The 27,042-nt window shown below is 38.0% G+C and overlaps 1 protein-coding gene and 1 long non-coding RNA gene across 8 annotated transcripts; one reads left to right on the top strand and one right to left on the bottom strand.

Annotated features, from left to right (window-relative positions):
* Positions 1-2,265: 2,265 nt before the first annotated feature.
* Positions 2,266-4,096, bottom strand: LOC148755204 (uncharacterized). Its single transcript, XR_016018945.1, has 2 exons — positions 3,949-4,096; positions 2,266-3,755 (listed from the first exon to the last, which is right to left on the bottom strand). It is a non-coding gene; the product is annotated as an uncharacterized LOC148755204 (long non-coding RNA).
* ZNF248 (zinc finger protein 248) lies at positions 3,636-26,834 on the top strand. 7 transcript variants are annotated; one of them, XM_074337330.2, is made up of 7 exons: positions 3,736-3,790; positions 5,109-5,154; positions 5,289-5,390; positions 5,490-5,531; positions 20,716-20,857; positions 21,154-21,249; positions 24,225-26,834. In XM_074337330.2, the coding sequence occupies exons 4-7, from the start codon at positions 5,517-5,519 to the stop codon at positions 25,709-25,711; spliced, it is 1,740 nt and encodes a 579-aa protein (XP_074193431.1). In that variant the 5' UTR covers positions 3,736-3,790; positions 5,109-5,154; positions 5,289-5,390; positions 5,490-5,516; the 3' UTR covers positions 25,712-26,834. The 7 variants fall into 7 exon arrangements, with proteins under 7 accessions (XP_074193433.1, XP_074193432.1, XP_019572893.2 ...); XM_074337332.2 differs by lacking the exon at positions 5,109-5,154 and having other exon boundaries at positions 3,636-3,790; positions 20,731-20,857; XM_074337331.2 differs by lacking the exon at positions 5,109-5,154 and having other exon boundaries at positions 3,636-3,790; positions 24,228-26,834.
* The last annotated feature ends 208 nt before the right edge of the window (positions 26,835-27,042 follow it).

Genomic DNA, 27,042 nt, shown 5'->3' with positions numbered 1-27,042 from the left:
TAAAAGAATAAGTATATATATAGTAGTTAATGGTATCCAGGTATCTCAGTGTGTAACTGAAGTTAAAAATTAAGGGGTGAGTGGGAAGGCTAGAATGAACCCTGAGTTACAGTAGGAGATAATCAGTGTGGACTCATATATAGATATAGATACACATATGTATATATAGAGATATTCCAATATAGATTATTAACATGGATTAGTAAACATACATGTTTCATAGCTCTGTTTGCTGAGAGTCTAGAAAGTTACACCCAGTATCAATAAGCACACCTAGATCTCAGATCTTGATTTCCACAATAAATGGAGCCAGGGATCCTTGGAAAAATGGCTAATTTGAGGGCGGGGGCTGGGAAAATACAAGACGAACCTGGAGCATCTTGTGGTGTCAAAAAGTAAGGAAGTGCTTTTCAAAAAATGATAATATGTTAAGAGGATCCAAAAGCTAACCTCTGAGAGTTCTCAATGCCAAAACTGGAACAATTTGAGCAACATAATAACATAATAGTATTGGATGAAAATGAAGAGTGGAGAAAAAGAAACTAACCTAAAAAAATGAACAATATAAATAAATCTTAAATTTTGCTAAGTGAAAAAAGCCAAACCCAGAAGATACATGTTATATAATGCCATTGATATTCTGAAAAGGATAAATTATAGAACAGAGAACAGATCAGAGGGTGCCAAGGGTTGGGTGAGAAAGGTGGGGTTGAGTAATAGTGATTGAGAAAAAAAAAATATCATGAGTCCATATTGATATAAATAAATGATGGAATTAATAAATGGGGGAAATGAAAAATTTCCCTTACAGAAAAATCCCAATTAATAAACACACAAGAAATAAATGAAAGTCACTATTTAGAATACCACAATAATAACTATTGCAGGCAAGATCCACAAATGAAAGCTAAAATTACTGGCCAAAATTTTAAGTAGAAACAGTATAATTGCGTAGCCTCAAAGTGTCTCTCTCCAAATCTACTAAGAAATGGTGATTTTAAAGTATGAACACAAATTCAAGATGGGGCTTATTTCCTCTCCCCCTGAGTGTGCACTGGTCTTAGTAACCGACTTTTAAGTGTAGACTGGAAAGGGAAATCTTAACTATAGAGAAAGGGGTCAGACACCATCTCAGCCAAGTAGTCAAGATTAATGATAATCATGTTGGTATCATGTGCCCCCTGATATATAGGGAGGGTACATCCTTTCTGTGGTATTTTCCCTGAAAATGTATAACCTCAATCCAATCAAGAGAAAACATCAAATTCAAATTCAGGGCCGTTCTTCAAAATATCTGACCACTATTCTTCAAATACCTGAATGTCATGAAAGACAAGGAAAGACCAGAAAACTGTTGCAGATTTGAGGAGAATAAAGAGACGTGGTGACTAAATGTATTGTGCTATCCTGGATTGGACCCTGGATCAGTAAAAGGACATTAGTGGAAAAAAAGGATGAAATCTGAATAAACTCTGTAGTTTAGTTACAGAATTGTACCTGTGTTATTTTCTTAGTTTTGATAAATGTACTAATGACAACGAAAAAACATCCGGCCTAAGAGAAAGCTTATAACAGTTTATCTGAGCCAAACTGACGACAATTTCTGGGAAGCAAAGTCTCAACGGATTGAGAAAATGCTCCGGAAAATAGCCGTTTTGCAATTTATTTTATACATTAGAATCAAAGAGGAAGGTTACATGAAATCCATTGGTTGTAGATTAAGGGGGTGGGAGAAAGCAAAGCTGGGAAATTTCTGGGATTGGATAAAAAGCAAAATGGAGAGACACACACTTCTTTTACATTGGTGGGTACAGGATAGTTAATAGCATTTTACAGCACAGAGATGGTATTTGGGGAACAAGATAACAATGAGAGATGTAGTTTCCTGCTCTGGTGTGGTGGGTTGTGCCCCCTAGGGGGTCCGGAAAAAGGGATTACTCTGACACTCCAAAGGGTATGTTATCTTAGATGCAAAAAGACAACAGACAGGCTCACTTAAAGACTGACCTTTGTCAAGGAAGCTACAGGCCAAGGATGTGACTTCCCCGCCATGGCCCACCTTAGTTAGGAATTTTTATGTTCACGCCATCCTATGTTATTATTTTCAGTTTCCTGAGCTTGTCAGGTTTAACATGTGGCCCCTATTCCATCCACAGTACCATGGCTATATAAAACGTTAACATTAGGGGAAGCTGGGTAATGAGTATATGGGAACTTATCTTTGTAATTCTTCTGTAATTCTGAAGTTATTAAAGACTGACTGAAAATAGTTCATGTAGTTTTATTAAAAGCTCATTATACAATAATATGCCCATATGATCATACTCTGCTAAAAATGTCAGGAGGATGTGCACATTTCCAGGAAAAGTACAGTTGGTTTTGGGAAATGATAGTATGCCCTCTTTTTTAGGTTTGGTTATGAAGTTCTTACATACGAGCAATTTTTATTATTGTTTAATACCGAATTGCTACTGTGTTTCCCCCAAAATAAGACCTAGCCAGACAATCAGCTCTAATGCAACTTTTGGAGCAAAAATTAATATAAGACCGGGTATTTAATATAATATAGTATAATACCATGTAAGGCCGGGTCTTATATTAATTTTTGCTCCAAAAAACGCATTAGAGCTGATCGTCCGGCTACGTCTTATTTTTGGGGAAACACGGTAGCTTGCTTTCCCCCCTCATTCCAGAGTATAACTATCTTGGTCACATATGTTATCTTAGTTTAGATAAATTTCTTTTCTAACTGCTAGAAAATGAATTTATCTAAACTAAAAATAACATCTGTTCACGTTCATACATCAAGTTCATGCACACCTTTTTCTCTTGGTCTCTCTAAAAAGCACAGTTTTGGTGAACATCTCCGAGGCAAGGACAGAGCTCTAAACAGCAGCAAGGTCTCAGATAGTAATCCCTCAACTCAATAAAGAAGAAACCACCAGCTGATTTCTAAAGGAGTGGGCATGATGTATACTGGGAAAGGGAATCTTGAGAAATGTACCGTATTTTGCTGTGTATAATGCGCTCCCGTGTAAAATGCGCATCCATGTTTTTGGCCAAAACTTTCAGGGTAAAAATCTTTTGTTTTAATTTTTTAATTCAATTTTTTATTTGTTTACATTTAGGTATTAGTTTTTTGTATTGTAAAGGAATTTTAGCATTTATTTTTTTAACATGGTACACGAAATTTTATGTACCAGTAACAAATTTACGATATTCACACATGATAGAAGGCCAAGAACTCTTCATCGTTGCAAGATGGTCATAAGTTCAACAAAACCGACTACTGTATCGAACGGTATTATTTTTGCATATGGATACCGTTATTGATTTCCAGTTACAGTTTTAACTGATAAGCATAAATAATTAAAAACAGGTATATAGATACAGAATTAGTATGTAATACACATCTTTATTTTTCCCTCACAAATTTGGGCAAAAAAGTGCGCATTATACACAGCAAAATATGGTACTTAACAATTTATGCGCTGTCCTAACGTGCTTATACGTTAACGCCTTCAAGCTTCATAAAAACTTTATTATCTAGATACCACTATTAGCTTACTTTCACAATCTAGGAGTGAGGCACCGCTTTGAAGGGCAGAGCCGCTTTTCCAGCCCAAGCTACCAAGAGAAAAGCTCCAGCTCTCCCGCCTCCCGGCGCTGCGCCCTCCGTCTGCGCATGTGCACCGCCGCCTCCGCCGCCGCCGCCTCCTCCTCCTCCGGGCTCGTCCTTCACAGGCCTCCTGCTCCTGGGAGGAAACAATCCTTGGCGAAGGAGCTGCGGGTGAGCCCCAGAGGGTGGGAGCGAGAGCCGAGAGCCCCCACCTCCACCCCCACCCTACCCCCGCGCGCGCCTGGGGTGTGCGGTGGAGGTGGTGGTGCCCGGTGGTGCGTAGGAGTCCCGCGGACTTCGGCGGTACCCCAGGCGTCTGCGACACCTACGGAGCTGAGGGGACGGCGGGCGGGGGCTTCCCTGTCTACGTGGGCCGAGGTCTGGCGTGGGACGCGGGCTCCCCTGCGCTGAACGGGCGGCGCCGCCGTGTAGCCGCGGGTGGGGAGTGAGCGTGCGCGACGTGTGCGCAGGGCCCGCTCGGAGGGCTGCGGAGAAGAACGAGTACGCGTGCGCGACGTGTGGCGTGCACGCTGGGCCGGCGGGCGGGGCCCCGGGCGCGCCACGCTAGGGTTGGTAGTTAATGAATTGCTCCGATCAGATAGCCTGCTGGGACTCGGATCCCTTAACTGTAAAATGCGCTCGTCACGGAGCCCGAGCACTCACAGTTTGTTAACTGCTATTGTATTGCTTTGTTTTGTATACAATATATGCGGCTGGAGGAACTTCGACAAGTCGCCGGGGCTTCCATTTCGTAGTTAACCCATTGGTGAAAAGGAAGAGGGAAAGGGCTGCTGTAGCTAGCTACCAAGACCCATTCCTGGCTCTAACATTCTCCAGATCCCAAGTTATTATTTATTTTGTCTTCATTTGTTATTTGTTACGTATAATCGTGACAGTATCCTGAAGCCTTCGAAGGCTGTGTGACGTGGAAGGTCTGGGACAAATTTAAGAGAGGTGAGCTGGAGCTGAGGGGTGGGCACACAGGCTACACAGGAAATATCTCTTTGTGGAGAGTTTGTGAGGGTATAGTGGGGATGAAAGACTCACTGGCCACAGCTAAGGAAATTCTGTCATTACTCCTTCCTAAACATCCCCTACTCCTCTCATTCTTGGTTCACTCTGTTCACTCTTAATGGAGGTGTGCTACCCTCAAACAATGTCCCATTGTTGATGGCATGTAGACAGATGCTGAGGTTCCCACACTCCTGGCCTTATAGACACGCAGGATGGTAGTGCAAGTAGGTCCTTTTTAGGTTATCTGGTTTCACCTTATTTGAAAGATGAAAAAAAATTGAATCCGAGAAGGTCATGCAATTTGTTAGTGGCAAAACCAAGATTAAAAGTTGGGTCTGCAGAGTCTGAGCCACTGCCTATTTTGTCACTGTTAAATCAAAGTTAGTTTCCTATTAAAGGATCCTTTTGAAAATTGTTAGCAGGTTAGAACAGACATTAAAAAACTTATCTTAAGCATCCCCATCCCTTTTTTCAGAGGTTTCTTGGATTATCTGACCTCAAGGAATTAATGGTGTTAGCAGGTAAATAGATAAACAATATGGCTTGAGGGTTTATTTTCTCTGCAACATCAGTTTTAACAAATCCACAGTGTTTCCTTCTTTAGATTACTGTTCTATGTTAAACTCACCTCATGTTTTTAATTTTTGTGTCACAGAACCTAAATTGGTAATAAATCAAAAAGAAACAAATGTTTACATACACTCTGTGAAAAGTGTCATGTCTAAGCTCAGCATATATTGGAGCCACACATGGACATGTAAGTATCTTGTGTATGGAGCTGTGTAGGCAGGTGAATCCAGAAACTGCAAGGCAGGCCAAGTTCTCCTGACTTCCTTCTTCCTTCCTTCTCCCTCAGCACTCCCTCCTCCACTAAGAGCAGAAAATGAACAAATCTCAGGTGAGTTTTTTGTTTATATATTCCTACTTGTTTTAAAATGGGTTTTTGAAAGTATATAAGGGTTCATATTTTTAAAATGAAAAAGTAGAAATAGACAAATCTTTTTACATTAAGGGAAATGTAGCAAGAGTAACAAATCCAAAGTAGCACAGTTGGCAAAATTTAGATGTAAAATGTTTAATTTTACAGTTATCCAAGTTATTGTAAAATTTTCTCTGATCTTTCTGGTAACAACACTGAAATAAATGCATTATATTGCCTGTATTAATTTCGTGGTAGAAACAGCATGGTGCCAAAGCAGAACTCAATGCATATATTTTTCAGGGGACCAAACAGTGAGGTTTGAGTAGACAGCTCTCTCACGTGCCTTGATTCAGGAATAAAACCTTGAAGATCTGGCAGAATGGAGGGACTTTATATCAGAATAACTCCCCATAAATGTTTATGTCAGCTCATCTGTGTTTCTAGCTGTAGTAGACAGCTCTGACTTTCGTTTCTGCATTTCTCATTTACATTTCAACCTAATAAATGCAGTCTTGCTCCTTCATTGCTAACTAGAAGCAATTCTAGAAAAGGCCACCAAGTTGTAGTCAAATCCAGTTTTTGTCTTTGTCTTATTTGACCTTTATGCAGCATTTGACACTCTTTGTTTTGAAAGTCTCCTTTGTTGTTCTGTATGACACTGTCCTCCTAGCCATCCTTTTCTAACTGACAGAATTCCTTTCTACACCTCCTGAAGTAGCTATTTCTTTTGCTCCAGACATTGTTTATACCCGGGTTTATTGCATATCCACTGCTTATCCGTCCTTGGCCCATTGCTTTACTCAGTCTACGTATTTTTCCTGACCAGTATTGTCTTTTATTTCAATAAAATATTTTTGAATTGGTAATATATTAACATGGTTTAAAAAGTGATATAAAAGATAGTAAATAAAAACTCACACTCCCATTCTCTCCGTACCTGATGCTCCCTCTAGATACTTTGACATTTATTTATCATCTAAACTGAGACACTTAAACTGAGAGTGAAAGATGTTCTGCAGACAATTATGCTGGGACAACTGGCACATATTGGGACAGACCTAGACAAACTGGAGTGTATGGTCCCCTACTATTGGTATCAACTATTTCTAGTTTCTTGTTTGTCTTCCCAGTGTTTATTCAGTTAAAAGAAAATATGTGTGCACATTCTTGTATGCCTCCTCTTTCTTTAAAAGGGAATCCATTATCCTTAATCCTTCTCAAATTTAGATGCACCTGTACCTCATTGGCATTTTGTTAAAATGCAGATTTTGATGTGGTAGAACTGGGTGGGGCTCTGGATTCTGTATTTCTAATGAGCTACCAAATAAAGCTGATTCTGCTGCTAAAGGAACCACACTTTGAATACTGAGTTTACACATGATTTCCCATTATTTTTTTTGCTTTTTTTTAACTTCTTTTTGTAGGCTATCCCAGAGATCTCCCTGGAACAACATAGATTGCTGCTGCTTTCTGTGTTATAACTGCATAGTAATTTAATTGTGGATGCTCCATAGTTTATTTAACTAGTTAACTATTTCTAATCTTTTGATACTACGAGCCATGTTTTAGTGAATAACCTTGTACATGTAGATGTATTCTATTAGATAAATTCCAATAAGTGGGATTGCCAGATCAAAGGGTAAATACAGTTGATAAACTTGATGAGTCTTGTGGGATTGTAGTATCATTTGTATTCCCTTGACACTACATGAGAGTGCTTTGTTTCTACACAGCTATTCTCCATAGATTATGTGGTTCAACTTTTGGACTTTCATCAACTGATAGGTTAAAAGTGGTATTTTATGTAGTTTGTACCTGCAATTTTCTTAACTGTGAGTGAGGCTGAATATTTTTTCATGTAGTTAAAAGGTGTCTTGTATTTCTATTTCAGTGAACTATCTTATCTGTTCATGTCTTTTGTTCATTGTGTACTAGGTTTCTGACTTTTTTTTTAGTGTCTAGTTAGCTCTTTATATATTAGGGATACTAATGCTTGTCTATTATGAGTTACAGATTTATTTTCTGGAATTGTTGTTTGTCTTGATAATTGCTCATGGTGTTTTTCCCTGTGCAGACGTTGTGTTTCAGGGTGCCACATTTCACTTAGTCGTCATGTCTCCTTAGGCTCCTGCTGGCTGTGACAGTTTCTGAGACTCGCCTTGTTTTGGATGACGTTGATAGCTTTGAGGAGTATAACTCAGGTGTTTTGTAGACTGCCCCTTAATTGGGAATTGTCTGCTGTTCTTGTGATTAGACTGGGATTATGGGTTTCTTGAAGGGAAGACCACAGAGCTAAAGTGTCATTTGGTCATGTTAAATCAAGGGTAAAAGCTCTGACTTGACTTACCAAGTTGATGTCTCATTATTGATCACCTGGCTGAGGTCTTTTGGTCAAGTTTCTCCACTGTAAAGTTACTCTTTTTTCCTTTGCTTTCATACTGTACTCTTTGGTAGGAAGTGGGGAGTTTTAAAAATAAAAAGGTCTTTCAAAGTGAGCGACAGCCAGCATTTATTGATATCAATAAGCATAGTTATTCAGGAATCATTAATTCAGGCAGAAGCCCAAATAATGTTGTAATTAGGAGACAAAGGTCATGGGTATTTATGAGAAAGGGAAGGGGAACATTTACATCAATGAGAGGAAGGCATTTTATGGGTGCAGATAACATAACAGTGATAGTAATTCTTAATAGTGTTTTTAGTTTTCAGTCCAGTAGTCATAATAACTGCTCTTGTTATCTTTGCAAACAGTTCTTTGGGAAACAAAGTTGCTTAGGCCCAGTCCAGTCCAAAGGTTATTTTGTTTTGTTTTAACATTCCACAAGACCTGCAAGGCAGTTCCTCTGACAAGGCAGCTCCAGCTCCATTTTAAAGTGGCTTCGTTTATATTCTTGTTTATAGGAGTTATGCTACACCTCCTTCATGGTGGAGTATCCACATAAATTATTAGGAATTCTGCACAGACTTGTCTCTTTTCTCCTATTTACTAATTAATTTAATTATTATATCAGTTGAACTAAGTATTTTATACTTTGGTTATAGTCCAATACTACCTTGTTCATTTTGCTGTTCACATTGTTCCAGCTTTGTTAATTAAGAGCATTTTTAGTTGGTTCCTGTGTCCTTTTGACATGACCCACTATTGTGTTTTTGTTTGAATACTTTCTTACTCTCTGGTACTAGGCAGCATGGTATTAGAAACCAAGATTGGAAGTCTAGGTGTACCTGTTGCTACTGGTATGTCATTGCTTATAGACGCTCTTAGGTGACTGATCAAGGAATATGTGTGTGTACTAACTCATGTATATACACATATCTAAATATTTCAGTGTGTAACAATCTGTATCTATATTAAGTGTTACTTCATGCTGATGTCTACTGCTATAATCATTACCATGTGTAACATTCTATTTAGCCCTCTCCCTTGTTTGTCCGTAATCTCCCACTCTTAACACTGAGAATCTGGTGACCACCACCCATATTTCATTTACTTAATTGTTCAATTTCAGCATACATGTATAAGTGATTCCAGAGTCATTAACCTATAGGCTTTTGTTTTCTTTCAGTGTTTGGCCATTGTGAATTAAGCTGCTAGAAACATTCACATGTAGGTTTTTGCATGGACATGTTTTCAAACACCTAAGGTGTGAAATTGCGGATGGTGTTTCAAGACTATGTTTAACTGTCTGAGAAACTGCCAAACTGTTTTACAAAGGTGCTGAATCAGAACTGTCGTTTTGCATCTGGTACTGAAATTGATGTGGGGACAGAGTCCCAGAGAGCAGTTTCCAGGCGCTGGCCTAGCGTAGGGAGGTGCCGGCTTGGGTGGTGAATGACCATTGACTGTGATTGGTTGGCCATCAGCTGTACTGGTTAGCCAATTGGCTACTGATGTAACTGCGGGGCTGCATTGATTGGTTGGTTGTTTGGCAGGCAGAGAAAGTGAATGGCGGACTGCAGATGGTGTGGATCCTGCTACGTGTGTCATACTGAGTAGTATGACTCCCCTATCGATGGCTCCGTGGGTGTTCCTTTTCGGCCTAGCCGTATCTTGCGTTCTTATGTGGGGAGCGGGAACTAGAGACCCCGCAGGCCACCTCGCATGACAATATCATTGTTTTGGATTTAGCCATTCTAATAAATGTGTCAAGTATCTCATTTTTGTTTTAATTCTCATTTCCCTAGTGATAGGTGATGTTGATCATCTGTTCAGATGTTTATTTGCTCCACATATATCTTTGGTGACATGTTTGTTCAGATCTTTTGCCCATTTTTCAATTGAGTCATTTGTTTTCCTATTGACACTTAAGAGTTCTTTTGCATATTTTAGGTGTACCTTCTTTATTAGATACATGTATTGCAAATATTTTCTCCTGTTCAGTGGCTTGTTCTGTCATTTTCTTAGCAATGTCTTTTGCAGAGCAGATTTTATTTTTAAAAAACCTAACCTATGTATTTTTTTTAATGTAATGTGCTTTTTCTGTTGTATCTAAAAACTCATCGCCAAATCCAAGATCACATAAATTTTTTTTCCTATTATGTTCAATGTTCTTTGTTTTCTTCTAGAAGTTTTAGTTTAGCACTTTACCTTTAGGTCTGTGATTCACTTTTACTTAATATTTATGTAAGGTGTAAAGTCTGAGTCAAGGCTCTTTTTTTTTTTCCCTCCACAGATGTCCAGTTCAAGCACCATTTGTTGAAAGACTTTTTACCTTCATTTAATTGCCTTTGTGCCTTTGTCACAAATACGTTGACTATATTTTGGTGGATCTGTTCCTGGACCCATTATTCTATTCCATTGATCTGTGTGCCTCTTTCATTAGGAACACAATCTTGGTTCCTTGTAGCTTTATAGAAAGTCTTGAAATCAGGTCATGTGAATCTACTTTTTCCACATTATGTTGGCTATTCTAGGTCTTTTATCTTTCTCTATAAACTTCAGAATCATTTTGTCAATATCTACACAACAGCTGCGATTTTTACTTGAATTGCACTGAATTTATAGATCAAGCTGGAAAGAATTGACATCTTTACAGTATTGAGTCTTGAATATGGAATATCTCCATTTATTTAGATCTTTTATTTCTTCCATCAGTTTTATGTTTTTCTGCAAATCCCTGTACATATTGTGTTATATTTATACTTGAATACTTTTGTGTGTGTGTGCGCTATTGTAAATGGTATTTTTATTTTCATTCAAAACTTTGATATTCCAGTTGTTTATTCTGTATAGGAAAATAGTTGACTTTTTTATATTGACCTTGTATCCTACAATGTTTCTATATTTGCTTATGCCTTCCTAGAGGATTTTTGTTTTGTTTTGTAGGTTCTTTGGCATTTTTCTTCTAGACAGGTGACTTCAAATAAAAAATAAAGACAGTTTTATTTTTCATTTCCACACATATACCTTTTTTAATCTGTTTTTTGTTTGTTTGTTTTTGTTTTGGTCTTACTGTTGCTAGGACTTCTAGTACAAAATTAAGTAAGAGTGTCAAGATAGGACATCCTTGCCCTGCTCCTGCACTTAGGGAAAGAGGCTAGACATTAAATGTGATGTTAGCTCTGGGTTTTTAGAGATGGTGTTCATCAAGCTGAGAAAGTGCCCCTCTATTTGTAGTTTGCTCTCATGAATGACTGTAGGATTTTGTCAAAAGCTTTTGCTTTTTTTTTTATCAATTGATATAACGATCATGTATTTTTCTTCTTTGTCCTATTGATGTGCTGGATTATATTGATTGAGTTTTCAAAATGTTGACCTAGCCTTCCGTACCTGGAGTAAATTCCACTTGGTTGTGGTTTATAATTCTCTTTTACATTGTCAGATTTGAGTTGCCAATATCTGAAGATTTTTGCCTCTATGTTAATGAGAGATATTGGTCTTTTGTTTTCTCATAATGTCTTAATCTGGTTTTGGTATTAAGATAATGTTGGCCTCATGTAATAAGTATGAAAGTGTTTTTACCGGAGGTAATTGTGGAGAATTGGTAATATTTTTTCCTTAAATGTTTAGTAGAACTCACTAGTGACACCATCTGGGCTTGGTGCTTTCTATTTTGGAAGTGTTTTAATTATTGATTCATATTTTTAACAGCTATAGGTCTTTTCAGATTATCTGTTTCTTCTTGTATGAATTGGTTAGCTGTCTTTTAAAGAATTGGTCCATTTCATCTAAGTTTTCAATTTTTCAGGAATAGAATTATTTGTAATATTCTCTTATTGTTTCAATGTCCTTTAGAATCAGTGGTGTCTTTCATTTCTGAGATTCCAGTTTGTTTCTTTCCTCTTTTTTCTTGGTGAGACTGTCTGGAGGTTTCTTAATTTTATTGATCTTTTCAAAGAAGCAGCTTTTGGTTTTACTGATTTTTTTTCCTCTATTTTTTCATTTCATTGACTTATTCTAATTTTTATTGTTTCCTTTATTGTTGCTTGCTTTAGGCTTAATTTGCCTTTTTTCTCTTGTTTACTAAAATGGAAGCTTAGGTTACCAGTTTGAAATCTTTTTTTAACATGTGCATTTGATGTTATAAGTCTCACTTTATGCACTGATTTCACACAAATTTTGACAAGTGGTGTATTCATTTAAAATACATTAAACTTTCTTTTGAGATTTCTTCATTGACCTATTGGTTATTTATGAGCTTCCCCACTGTCCCGCCTCCCCCCCCTACTCTGGTTCAAGCCATTCTTTCTCAGTCTAGTTGTGCAGGACACAGCTCCCTGGCAAATGCTGCTATTATGAGCCTTGCGCTCCCCCCTCCCCATCCACATCCCCCCCCCCCCAAGCAGTCAGTCCCTGGTGGTTGGTTGGCCAATCACAGCAGTTCACGGCAGCTCTGAACGCTGCCAGCTGCCAGCGGCTCATGCTTGCCACTGCCCGATCATGGCAGGACTCAGCAGCCTGCAGCAGCTCACGGCAGCCCGTGGCAGCTTACGCCAACCTATGGCTGCTTACAGCAGCCCAGCTCCAGGTAGAGCTGTTGTTCAGGATCTTACCTATAGAGGGCACAGTTCACTGGCACATGTGGGAATCCACCAGTGACCTCGGGGTTAGGAGCATGACTTTCTAACCACCTGTACCACCGGACCAGCCCTTTTTCTTTTTTATTCTTAAATTACAGTTTATTGGGGTGACAATTGTTAGTAAAGTTACATAGAATTTAGGTGTACAATTCTGTAATACATTATCTATATTTCACCCAGAATCAGTTCTGGTTCTATCACCATATATTACACCCCGTTTACCCTCTTCTAGAGACCCCTGCTCCCTTACCCTCTGGTAACTCCTAAACTATTGTCTATGTCTATGAGTTTTATTCCTTCATTTGTTTGTCTTCTTTTCTTGTTTTCAGTTTTATATACCACATATCAATGAAATCATCTATCGAAGGACATTTTGGTTGTTTCCATGTCTTGGCAACCATAAATAAAGCTGCAGTGAACATTGGAACACACATGTCTTTATGTATCAATGTTTTCAGATTTTTTGGGTAGATACTCAGGAGAGGGATTGCTGGGTCTTATGGTAATTAATTCTATTCTTAATTTTTTGAGGAATCTCCACACTGCCTTCCATAGTGGCTGCACCAATCTGCATTCCCACCAACAGTGTATGAAGGTTCCTTTTTCTTCACAGCCTCTCCCACACTTGTTATTGTTTGTCTTGTTGATGATAGCCATTCTAACTGGGGTGAGGTGATATCTCATTGTGGTTTTTATTTGCATTTCTCTGATGATTAGTGGTGTTGAGCATTTTTTCATATGTCTATTTGCCATTTGTATGTCCTCTTTGGAGAAATGTCTCTTCAGGTCGTCTGCCCATTTTTCAATTGGGTTGTTTGTTTTTTTGTTGAGTTGTGTGAGTTCCTTGTATATTTTGGATACTAGCCCCTTATTGGAGGTGGTGTTTGCAAAAATCTTCTCCCATTCAGTGGGTTTCCTCTTTATTTTGTCGATGGTTTCTTTTGCTGTGCAGAAGCTTTTAAGTTTGATATAGTCCCATTCATTTATTTTAGCTTTTACTTCCATTGCCTTTGGAGGCAAATTCATAAAATTCTCTTTGAACCCAATGTCCATAAGTTTAGTACCTATGTTTTCTTCTATGCAGTTTATTGTTTCAAATCTTATGCTTAGGTCTTTGATCTATTTTGAGTTAATTTTGGTACATGGTGGCAGATAGCAGTTCAGTTTCATTCTTTTGCACGTGGCTATCCAATTCTCCCAGCACCAATTATTGAAAAGGCTGTCTTTCCTCCATTGTATGTTTTTAGCTTCTTTGTGAAAAATTATCTGTCCACATTTATGTAGTTTTATTTCTAGGTTCTCAATTCTATTCCGTTGGTCTACATGTCTGTTTTTCTGCCAATACCATGCTGTTTTGATTATTGGTGCTCTGTAGTACAAGCTAAAGTCAGGGAGTGTGATACCTCCAGTATTTTTCTTTTTTCTTAAGATTGCTTTGGCTGTTCAGGGTCTTTTGTGGTTCCAAACAAATCTGATGATTTCTTTAAAAAATGCCATTGGGATTTTGATGGGGATTGCATTAAATCTGTATATTGCTTTGGGTAATATGGCCATTTTAACTATGTTGATTCTTCCAGTCCATGACCACAGAATGTCTTTCCATTTCTTTGTGTCTGCTTCAATTTCTTTTAAAAATGTCTTATAATTTTCAGCATATAGGTGTTTCACATCCTTGGTTATGTTTATTCCTTGGTATTTTATTATTTTTGCTGCAATTGCAAAAGGAATTATTTTCTTGGAATTCTTTTTCTGAGATTTCATTGTTAGTATACAGGAATGCAATGGACTTTTGTATGTTGATTTTGTAGCCGGCAACTTGACTGTATTCATTGATTGTTTCTAATAGTTTTTTGGTGGAGTCTATAGGGTGTGCTATGTATAGCATCATGTCATCTGCAAAGAGTGACAATTTAACTTCTTCATTCCCGATTTGGATGCTTTTATTACTTTCTCTTGCCTGATTGCTCTGGCGAGGACTTCCAACACTATGTTGAAAAGCAGAGGTGATAGGGGACAGCCCTGTCGTGTTCCTGAACGTAGAGCAAAGGGCTCCAGTTTTTCACCATTAATTATGAGATTGGCTGAGGGTTTGTCATATATGGCCTCTATTATGTTAAGGTATTTTCCTTCTATACCTATTTTATTAAGTGTTTTAATCATAAATGGATGTTGTATCTTGTCAAATGCTTTTTCTGCATCAATTGATATAATCATATGATTTTTGTCCTTTATTTTGTTTATGTGATGTATCACATTGATGGATTTGTGGACGTTGAACCATCCTTGTGCCCCGGGAATGAACCCCATTTGGTCGTGATGAATAATCTCTTTAATGCATTGTTGCATTTGATTTGCTAGAAGTTTGTTTAGGATTTTTGCATCTGCGTTCATCAGAGATATTGGTCTGTAGTTTCTTTTTTTGTGTGTCCTAACCACGTTTTGGTATCAGGGTAATGTTGGCTTCATAAAATGAGTTAGGGAGTACTGTCTCTTCTATTTTTTTGGAAGAGTTTGAGCAGGATTGGTAGTAGATCCTCTTTGAAGGTTTGGTAGAATTCACTAGTGAAGCCAACTGGTCTCGGACTTTTGCTTTTGGGAAGGTTTTGGATGATCGATTCAATTTCGTTACTGGTGATCGGTCTGTTTAGATTTTCCAATTCTTCATGGTTCAGCCTAGGAAGGCTGTATGTTTCTAAGAACTTGTCCATTTCTTCTAGGTTATTGAATTTGGTGGCATATAGTCCTTCATAGTATTCTTGGATGATCCTTTGTATTCCTGTGGTGTCCATGATAACTTCCCCTTTTACGTTTCTGATTTTGTTAATTAGTGTCTTCTCTCTTTTTATCTTAGTGAGTCTAGCCAAGGGTTTGTCAATTTTGTTAATCTTTTCAAAGAACCAGCTCTTTGTCACTTTAATTTTTTCTATTGTCTGTTTATTCTCTATTTTATTTAGTTCTGCTCTGATTTTTATTATTTCCTTTTCTTATGCTGACTTGAGTTTTATTTGTTCTTCTTTTTCTAGTTCCTTAAGGTGTAACGTGAGGTTACTTATCTGGGATTTTTCTTGTGACTTGAGATAGGCCTGTCATGATAATAAATTTCCCTCTTAAAACTGCTTTCGCTGCATCCCAAAAATTTTGGTAGGATGTATTTTCATTGTCATTTGTTTCTATGTATCTTTTATCTCACCTGTTATTTCTTCTCTTACCCGGTCATTCTTTAAAAGTATGTTGTTTAATCTCCACGTGTTTGTAGTTTTTCCTGATTGCTTTTTGCAGTTGATGTCCAATTTCAAAGCCTTGTGATCAGAGAATATGCTTGGTATGATTTCAATCTTCTTTAATTTGCTGAGGCTAGGTTTATGTCCCAATGTATGGTCTATCCTTGAGAATGTTCCCTGTACACTAGAAAAAAAATGTGTTGTCTGATGTTTTAGGATGAAGTGCTCTATAAATGTTAATTATGTCCATTTCATCTAATGTGTCATTCAGGTCTGCTATTTCATTATTTTCTGTTTAGATGATCTATCCATAGCTGTCAATGATGTATTTAGGTCCCCTACTATAGTTGAGTTTTGGTTAATTTCTTCCTTTAGTTCTCTTACTAGTTGCTTGGTGTATTTTGGTACTCACTGATTGTGGCCATAAATATTAATGACTGTTATGTCTTCTTGTTGTGTAGTCAGTCCCCTTTATCGTTATGAAATGTCCATCTTTGCCTTTTTTTTTTTTTTTTATCCTGAAGTGTGTTTCATCTGATACCAGTACGGATATACCCGATTTTCTCTGGATATCATTTGCTAGGAGTGTCAATTTCTGCCCTTTTACTTTGAGTCTGTGTTTGTCCTTGTAGCTGTCTCTTGGAGGCAGCATATGGTTGGGTTTAGTTTTTTGATCCAATCTGCTACTCTGTGCCTTGTTATTGGTGAGTTCAGTCCATTTACACATAGGGTGATTATTGAAATGTGAGGATTTCCTATCATTCTATCTTTGGCTTTCTGGTAAGACTGTGCGTCTCCATTGTTTCTTTGCCTTTTTGTTGTCTGTTCTGTGTGGTGGTATTCTATGATTTTTGCCTCTGTGTCTTCTTTTATTACGTTATATATTTCAGTTCTGGATTTTTCTCGAATGGTTATCATTAAGTTTATATAAAATAAAGTTTCATATTTAGAGTATTCTGTTTTCTTCAGCATGCTTACTTTCCCCGTTCCCATATTCCAATTAAGGCCTTTACTCTACCCCCTTTTATGTTTTGGTTGTCACAAATTATCCCTATTTATGCTGGTCGAATAGCCTCCTTCAGTATTTCTTATAATGCAAGTCATGTGTTAGAAAATTCCCTCAGCTTCTGTGTGTCTGGAAATGTCTTTATTCCTCCTTCATATCTAAAGGTTATCTTTGCTGGATATATTATTCTTGGTTCATAGTTTCTCTCTTTCAATAGTTTGAATATTTGACCCAACTCCCTGCTGGCTTGTAAAGTTCCTGTCCTGCTGAAAAATCTGATGATGTTCTAATGGGCTTTTTTTTGTAGGTTACCGTCTTCTTTTCCCTGAGTGCCTTGAGAATTCTTTCTTTGTCGTTAATTTTTGACAGCTTCAATACAATGTGCCTTGGAGAAGGCCTGTTAGGGTTGGGGTAATTACGTGTTCTATTTGCTTCTTGGATTCAAGGATCCAGTTCTTTCCACAAGTTTCGGAAGTTTTCGTCAATTGTTTGGTTGAATATACTCTCTGTTCCCTTCTCTCTTTCTTCTCCTTCTGATATACCCATTATTCTTATATTGCTCTTTCTGATGGAGTCAGAAAGTTCTTGTAAAGTTCTTTCATTTCTTTGAAGTCTCAAGTGTCTTTCTTCTTCCATCTGTGTCATTTCCAGGTTTCTATCTTCGATGTCACTGATTCTTTCCTCCATCTGGTCAACTCTACTACCTAAGGGGCTATTTCATTCTTCATTTCTTTTATTGAGTTCTTAATCTCCAGAAATTCTATTTGGTTCTTTGCAAAAATTTCCATCTCTTTGGTAAAGTGTTCATGTTGTTCTTTGATTGTGTTTCTGAGTTCATTAAACTGCCTGTCTGTTTTCTTGCATCTCGTTGAGTTTTTTTTTTAATAGCTACTATCTTGAATTCTCTGTCATTTAAGTCACATATTTCCATATCTTTAAGTTCATTTTCTGGAGAGTTTTCATTTTCTTTCTCGAGCTGTCTTGTTGCCTTGGTTATTCATGGCTGTTAATGATCTATTTATTTCTTGACAGCTACAGGAATGGGTGTGCAACAGGTTGATAGAAAGAGGTTTTTCTTTTGTTTTCCAGTAGATGTTCGTAGAATGTTTTATTCTCTGTCCGACTGCAGCCTTTTATTCTCTCTCACACTGTAGTGTTATATTTTCTCTACACTATTCCAGCTTCTCACACAATGGGAGGATTCTCTGGAAGGTGGGCTTCTGCTCTATGAACGGTTCACCTGGGTCATAGGGTGCTGCCTCCATGGGGGGATGTGGAGAGCTTCTGAAGTTTCAAAGCTCTTCCTGCACCGGATTCAGAGCCCATGTGTTTCAGCAGTTCTGTTTACTCCTGCAGGGATCCGCCCAGATAGGTTGGGATAGGGCCAGGGTGGGTTGTGAGAGGTGTCTCAGAGCAATGGCGGCGACCACCACCACAGTTGGTCCTGCTTCCACAGCTCCCTCCCCTTTGCCGGAACTAGTTGGGCTGTGATTCTGTGTTTGCGGACCACAGTTCTCAGAACTGCAAATATTCTGTTCGTTTGATCTGATACTGCTACTGTTCCACTTCTAGCACTGGGCAGGTACGGACAGGGCGAGCTCTGGGAGGGTCGGGAGGGGCCGGCTAGTCTCAGTGCCTAAGGCTTCCTTTCTCTTTGGCAGTGAGGGCTTAAACCACCGTTTTCAGCCTTCTTCCCTCAGTCTTTGCTGCGAGATCTCTGCCATGAGCGTTGGGTTCAGCCATGTTATATGCTGTCCCCTCAGCCCTGTGGGCCATAAGCAGAGCCCTAGCAGTCCGAGTTCTTCCCTCTCTCACAGCTGCAGTAGTTCTGAAATGCAGCAAGCTTGGAGCACTGAGCTAGGTCTGCGTCCTACCCTGCGTGGCTCCGTCTCTGTACTTCTTTCCCTCCTCCTCTGCTCACTCAATTTGCACACCTTTAGGTGAATTCAGTAGTTAGACTCTTCTTCTTGCCTGTCTGCTGTGCAGGGAGTCGTTTGTGGAGTTACAATTGTTCAACTTGTAAGTTCCAGGGGCAATTTCTGGAGCCTCACCTCATGCCGCCATTTTTATTTGCTTTATTTTCAAACATTTGGGAGATTTTCCAGTTATGTCTTGTTTATTGTTTTCGATTTCCATTGTGGTCTGAGAACATATTTTGTATTATTTGTTATTGTTTTAAATTTGTTAAGGTATATTTTGTTGCTAGACTGGTCCATTTTGGTGAATGTTCCATGTGAGCTGGAATGCATGGTAGAATGTGTAATTTATTATTTTGGATGGAGTCAGTTAGATCATGTTAATTGCTAGTGCTGTTTAGGTCATCTATATACTTACTGATTTTTTGTCTGCTTGATCTCTCAATACTGAAAGACAAGTGAAGTGTCCAACTATGACTGTATTAATAGATTCATCTGTTTCTCCTTTTAGTTTTATCAGTTTTTGCTGTACGCATTTAGATACTCTTGTTAGATGCATATGTGTACGTATTTCAGATTGTGTCTTCTTTCTCTAGTATGATTTTGAACCTATGTAATGAGTTTTTAATTCAGATATTGTATTTTTCAGCTCTAGAATGCCCATTTTATGTATGTATGTATACATGCATATATGCACATGTATGTATACACATGTATCAGAAGTCCCCAAGACCATCCCCAGGTTCAGTAATTCACTGGGATGACTCAGCATGTAGTTGTTGGTTGTGACTTTTTAAAGTGGAAGGATCTAAAGCAAAATCAGCAGAGGGAAAAGGCATATGGGGCACAGACCAGAGGAAACCAGGCATATGCTTCTAAGAGTCTTCTCCCAGAACATACTTAAGTCTTCTAGCAATGAGCTGTGACAACAAATGTGAAATTTCTGCCATGGAAGCTCAACAGATACTGAGTGCTCAGGGTTTTTATCAGGGGCTGGTCACGTAGGTGCTCTCTGCTTAGCACATAAAATTCCAGACTCCAGAAGGAATGCATATATGCAGCATAAACCATACTGTCTATACAAGCAGTTTAGGCTAAGTGAACCATTCTTATCAGGGAATGGTTAGAGTCCTCCTGAAATCAAGATCTCAGATGCCAGCCAAGGGACACGCTTGTGGCAGACCTTTCAAAGGCCAGCAGTCGCAGTCTTGCTGTATTATTTCTTTTCTGCACAACACACATATTGTTGAACTTTTCCCATCTTTTCATTTATTTTGTTCATATTTTAATATTTCATTGAATATATTCATCATATTTCATTTTGAAGTTCTTGTTTATCAGTTCCAATGTGTGGGTCTGCTTTTGTTTATTTTTTCTTTTGGTCCTTCACAGACCATGAAGATTTTTATTGGATGCCAAACATTGCATTTAACAACAGAAAAATTGGTAGAGGCTCTAGAAATGATCTCTTTTAACAGAGAGGATTCATGCTTTTCTCTGGGCAAGTAGAATGCAGGGCTGATCACGTTAATCAGTTAGTTATACGTTGAGCTTGGTCAGGGTCTGCACCATTTGAAGGCCACTATTCGTTTTAGCAAGTGAAAGTTTTACTTCTTCAGTGAAAGTTAATAACATGAAAGATAATATGAAAGATCTAACTTGTCCTTGGTAACCCCATTTCCATGGTAACCCCAGGCTACTTTGTGTATAGTGCTATCTCCTGCAATGTCTGATTTAATAAATATTAATGTATATGTCTCCTTATCTGGTCATAACCACTTTAAGAATAGGAACTGGGTTTGTTTTCAACAGTAGTATTTGTAGCCAGGACAGTTCCAGGCCCTTAGTGGAAACTCAATTTGTATAGGTACTTTCATCCTACGTAGTATAGCACAAAAGAAGGCATCTATGTGTCAATTTTTAGTAAACTCTAAAGAGATTAATTCTTTTAAATCTTTTCCTCCTCATATTATTCTGACTGCTTCCTATAAAAAAAGAATACACATTTACAGGAACAGGTGTCATTCCAAGATGTATGTGTGGACTTCACCCAGGAAGAGTGGTATCTGCTCGATCCTGCTCAGAAGATACTACACAGAGACGTAATGCTGGAAAATTACAACCACCTTGTCGCAATAGGTAAGAATTTTTTTTCCATGTGACCAGCAGTACCATGCATTTCTCAGCTGATGAAACACATGAACTCCCTATAGAGTTTTTTGATTTGAAGCTTGAGATTTAAGGCCCTGAGATGAATGATCCCTTTTGGCCACCTTTAATAAAGAATGCTGTGTTCTTACCTCCTCAGGGATTGGTTCGTTTGGGCACATCCTTTGGACAGCTCCTGAAGCTGTATCTTTCTTTCCTATCATTTTTTTCAGAATCCCTAAAGCCAGGCTATTTAGCCATAGTTTTGTACTATTTTCTCTTAACAGGGCATTGTATTACTAAACCAGATGTGATCATCAAGATAGAACAAGGAGAAGAGCCCTGGATATTAGAACAAGGATTCCCAAGCCAGTGCCGCCTAGGTGAGTTCATGAGTTCACGGGCAGATGGAAGCCAGAGGAAATGAGATCTGGTTTAGGGTTTATTACCTTTCAAATATTTTTCAGAAATTTTTTTCTGTGGCCCCAGATTTTTGGAAGTGACTAAGCGACAGGTGCCCCACATCCCTCCATGACCTTAATCACATTCTGCCATATGTCACTTATCTTCATAAATGCTTTCCTTTGTTTTTTGACATTTTAAGAGTGATTTACCTATACCTGGAACTCAAACTCAGTTGGCTTCATCTTAGATAATTTTTCTTGATTAGTATATCTTTTATTTATTTATTTATTTATTTTTGTTATGTTATACGTCTTTTTTTAAATTAAAGTTTATTGGGGTGATAATTGTTAGTCAAGTTACATAGATTTCAGGTGTACAATTCTGTATTACATCATTTATAAATCCCATTGTGTGTTTACAATTAGTGTATCTTTTAGAATTATCCACCTTCCCTCTGTTGTCTTTGGACACCTTTTGTTAGCTGGTATGTTTTCATACAGTACTTCTATAAGTACTCACTATGATCCAGTTAGGTTTTTAGGTAATTAAAAGAATAATGTCGCTGCTATCAGAGTGTGTATTATAGTGAGGGACAAAAAACATGCGTGCATGTGTGTTTGTGTGTGTGTGTAGATATGTGTGTGTATGTACAGTGTTGGATGATGGTGAGTAAAGAGAGTTAAAGCAGTGGGAAGGGGATGAGGATTGATGGCATGTGCTCTTTGGTAAGCAAGTCAAAAAAAGCCTTTGTGATGAGTTCAGTAGAGGTGAGACTCTAATGACGTGAGAAGTGTGGCTCTGAGGATTCTGAGTATTCCAGGCAGAAAACATCAGGTGCTGAACTCCTCAGACAGACGCATTCTTAAAGTATTTGAAGGATGGCAAGGGGCCAGCATGGCTGGAGACAAGTGGGCGTGGAGGAGATTGATAGGAGATGATGTCATAAGTAGCATGGACCATGGTAGATATGTTAATTTTATTTGGGGTGATTTGAGAAAGCCTTATTTTTCATGTTTTGGTTTTTTAGTAAGTGTAAATCAGATTAAGACATCAGATCTGATTTACAATTTAAAAGGGTCTGCCTGACTTCCGTGCAGTGAGTACACTGCGGCAGGTGGTTAGGCATGAGCAAGGAAGGAGTACCAGTTAGGAGACTGAGGTGCTCTAGACGGGAGAGGATAGTGGCTAAGTCCCTTCTGGAAGTGCTGAGCAATGGCAGGTTTGTACCGAAATCTGGAAGGTGAAAGCAAGAGGATTTGCTGTTGGATTGGATGTAGAGTGTGAGAGAAAGAGGACTCAAGCACGACTCTAGTGATTTGTCTCCAGCATAAAAGATGAATTAGGGTGCCATTTACTGAGCTAGAGAAAATTAGGGAGGAGAGATTATAGGGCCGTAATTAGAAATTGACATTTGGACTCAAGAAGCTTGAGATAACTTAAAACCTAGCCTACTGTATTGAATAGGAGGTTGGATATATACAAGTATGGAGTCCAGAACCAGAAGTATCCATCTGAAAGGCGTCAGCCTCAGGTAGTGTCAGAGTTGGGGGCTGGAGAACACCTTCTAGATAAGATGCTGCAAATGTTTTGTAAAAGGCCAGATAGTAAATATTTTCGGCTTACTGGCCACATGTGTCTTCGGATGCAGCTGCTGCTCTTTCTTTCATCTCTTTTTTCCTCTTCACTGTTTCCAACTGCCTCTTCCATCTTTTTCCCTCTAAAGGTGTAAAAAACATTCTTAGTTCAAGGACCATTGCCTTGCAAGCATAATTTGCTGACTCCTTTTCTAGAGAGTGGTTGGGAGAGAAGTAGTCCTGGTATAACATTTTTACAGGGCTGTAAATCCATTAGATCTTATCATTAGAGGAGACTGACAAGAAACAGACTGCACGACATGAAAACCAGACAGCCTACTTTCCAGGAGTTCAATAGGGATAGTCTATATCCTGTTAACCACCTTACGTGGTGACCTGGGTCGCTCAACTAAACCTGTTATCCCCTCCTGCCAGTCTCTTTAGATGCCTCTGGTTATTTTCCTTTGGAGATGATCTTCTACATCTCTTCATTTTTTCACTTTTCACTGATATCACTTATAACCAGAACTATGTCTGTGTTTCTTCATTCCTGGCTTGATCTAATTCCTAAGTGGTTTTTAGTTTTTTACCTAAAGCATCCATTGTGTCTTTTACTAGCCTGACAAAGTTGCTCCCTATTAATAAATGAAATTAAAGTCTTCTTTTATTGACTCTTACATTGTGGTCCTATTCTACCTATCTCTGTTGCTTGCACACCATATCTTGAATTTATTTCACTTTCTCCAGCTTGCCTCATAAAGCATTTTTAAAAATAATTGTTCCTTGTGAATTAAATTTCAGCAAAATCTAGATCCTGGGTTATAGAGCTATTCTTTTGAACCTGAGGAAGCTGATATTTTCAGAACTTTAGTTTGGTGTTGATGTGTAGAGTCAAGGCATGTACTCTAGTAGGAATCCTACCCCAGTAATCTACATATGAGGGAATAAGGACTAAACTGTGCTCTATCTACCAAACATAGTTCATCCTCTGAAAGCCCTTGTCTGCTAATCATCACTGTCACTTTATTCAGCATTCAATGTCTTTTTTAGGTTCACCCCATTCTCTGAGTTTCCCTGTCTCTGAATCAGCCACTCCCCAATTCCCTGTGCTTTGAATTTTCTTTTTTCTGTTTACTTTTGAAGGTTATATTTAAAAAGTATTACATGTCATTGTCAGTTTCCTTTCCTTGTTCCCACTGAAGCATGTATTTTCCACTCAAACTAGAAGGGTAAAGGAAATGTACACTTGGATTTAGTTCATACTAGGAAACTGAGCCTAAAACAAAAGAATTGATAGTGTAATTGGGCATTTGTGTAAAAGTCAGTTCCGTTAGAATTGTACTGGATTCATCAGATGTGATTATTTTTCTCATTTCTAGAAGACTGGAAAGTTGATAACCTGATAGAGAGCAGCCAGGAAAATCAAGATGAACATTTTTGGCAACTTGCTTTCACCACCAACAAAATGTTAAGTATAGATGGTGGTGATAGAGTAAGGAAAACTTTCAGTCTGGGTACAGACTGTGTTCCTTCAAGAAATTTCCCATATAAGATATGTGACTCGTGTGAAATGAGTTTGAAGAATATTTCAGGCTTAATTATTAATAAAAACTATTCTGGAAAGAAGCCTGATGAATATAATGTATATGAAAAATTGCTCCTTGATGTTAGGCATGAGAAAACTCCTACTAGAGGGAAATCTTATAATCAAAAAAGGAATATCCTCAGCCATAGCCAAGATCTCACTCAGCTAATTTTTGATCAGCCTTTTGAATATAATGAAAATGGACAAGGCTTCCATGAGGAGGCAGCCTTTTTCACAAACAAGAGAGTTCAGATAGGAGAGACACTCTGTAATTATAATGAATGTCAGAGAACCTTCATCCAAAGTTTAAAGCTCAATTTATCTCAGAGAACTCATTTGGAAATGGAACCATATGAATGCAGTATTTGTGGGAAGTCCTTCTATATGGATTTAAGACTGGGACATCAGAGCGCTCTGACGGGGGACAATCCTTATGAATATAATGAATATGGGCAAATTTTCTGTGACAGTTCAACTTTGATTATCCATGAGGGAACTTATGCAGGAAAGATTCCCCGTGAATATAAAGTAAGTCACAAAACATGGATAAAGTCAGCCCTCTTTAAACATCAGATAGTGCACATGGGGGGAAAACCTTATGAGCACAAGGAAAATGGAAATTTCAACAAGAAGTCACATCTCACCCAACCTCGAAGAGCTCACTCAGGAGAAAAAACATTCGAATGTTCTGAATGTGGGAAAACATTCTGGGAGAAGTCAAACCTCACTCAGCATCAGAGAACACACACAGGAGAGAAACCCTATGAATGTACTGAATGTGGGAAATCCTTTTGTCAGAAACCACACCTTACCAACCATCAGCGAACACATACAGGAGAAAAACCTTATGAATGTAAGCAGTGTGGAAAAACGTTCTGTGTGAAGTCAAACCTCACTGAACATCAGAGAACTCACACAGGAGAGAAACCCTATGAATGTAATGCATGTGGAAAATCTTTCTGCCACAGGTCAGCTCTAACTGTACATCAGAGAACACACACAGGAGAGAAACCCTTTATATGTAATGAATGTGGGAAATCCTTCTGTGTGAAGTCAAACCTCATTGTACATCAAAGAACTCACACAGGAGAGAAACCCTATAAATGTAATGAGTGTGCAAAAACCTTCTGTGAGAAATCAGCTCTCACTAAACATCAGAGAACTCACACAGGGGAGAAACCCTATGAGTGTAATGGATGTGGGAAAACCTTTAGTCAGAGGTCAGTACTCACTAAACATCAGAGAATTCACACAAGGGTGAAAACTCTTTCAATATCCTGAATGTTCAGAAACCATCTATCCTTTCAAATTCATTAACAAAAAATTTTAAATGAGATTAGTGAACCCAAAGAATGTCACAAATTACTAAAAAGTGATTTCAGATTATACTAGAGTAAAACCTTATTAATGTTTTAAATGTGTGAAAGCTTTCAAGAAAAATTAAAACTTTTTGTCAGAAAATTTGTACTGAGAGGAAATCCATTAAAATAAGTGACGTGGTAAAAATCTTCATCTAAAAATAATGTGTAGTTTCATATTCCAGATGTGATACCAAAATTTTATTGTAAATATAATGGGTAGTATTTATTATACCAACAGTCACAGTGTAATTTGAAGCTAAAAAATGTTGAATGACAACAGCATTAAACATTGATGTGAAGAGTCCCTAATGTTTGCAGGCCTTATGTGAGTATGCCAATATAACAAATTTGAAGTATGCTTGATTTATACATTAGAGCCCAACATGCTTGTGAAGAGAAAATATGAACACTTAGTTAAGTATTATGATCTATATTAATATTTCCCACACTAAATACCACCAGTGTCTTTATAGGCTGACATAATTATATATGTACACGTAAATATATTTATACACATACAGTGGTATGCTAGAGTAAGCTCCTACTGGCTTGTGACTACCGCTGATTGTTCAATTTTCAGGAATTTTGTGAGTCAGTTGTTAAACACAGTCGTTATTTAAAAATTGTATTAAAAACAAAGGTAATAAATATTCAACACTCAATCACTTCCTAATGTATAACATTTTGCTATTTTCTTTGTTCTTTAGGTTACTTATATTATTGAATCTGCATGGAAAAAATACTGTATAATGGTATGCTACCATACTTCTCTTCCCAGCTCTGTATTCAGTGTCATCATTTTGGTAGTTTGGCTTTAGTAGGAGTATTTACACCATGGAAATTGGCAAACTACAATTTAGGGTTTTTATTTTCTCAGTGAACCTATTGTCCAGTATTTACCAGCACACCACTGTGGGTATAAGAACATGTATTTGGAAATTTTAAAGTACAAACCACATACCCTTTCTCCTATTTCCTGACATAAATATATGACTATGTCCATTATTGCTGACCTGTCTCTTCAATAAAGAAGCCAAAATATGTTTTTGTGAGATTTTTAACTACCTCTGCATCAGTTCTATTTTCAGTACTTCTTGTCTCTTCAGTTCTTCAGTCACTTTAGAGTGGGGGCAGTATGTAATACTTCACATCACCTACCTTTCCTCTGACTTTTTTGGCATATATGAATGAGTATGACCATTATTACTGAACTACCACTTCCATTAAAAACCCAAACAATATTTTCCTGAG

This window comes from Rhinolophus sinicus, chromosome 15 (assembly GCF_057876585.1).
Source record: "Rhinolophus sinicus isolate RSI-liver-muscle chromosome 15, RSI-T2T, whole genome shotgun sequence".
Taxonomy (NCBI): Eukaryota; Metazoa; Chordata; class Mammalia; order Chiroptera; family Rhinolophidae; genus Rhinolophus; species Rhinolophus sinicus.
This window is presented reverse-complemented; position numbering and strand designations above follow the sequence as displayed.

Bases quoted from the DNA above. Each gene is read 5' to 3' on its own strand.
- ZNF248 (XM_019717334.3), top strand. The intron at 20,858-21,153 runs GTAAGAATTTTT...TTCTCTTAACAG, and splicing joins CAACCACCTTGTCGCAATAG to GGCATTGTATTACTAAACCA. The intron at 21,250-24,224 runs GTGAGTTCATGA...TCTCATTTCTAG, and splicing joins CCCAAGCCAGTGCCGCCTAG to AAGACTGGAAAGTTGATAAC.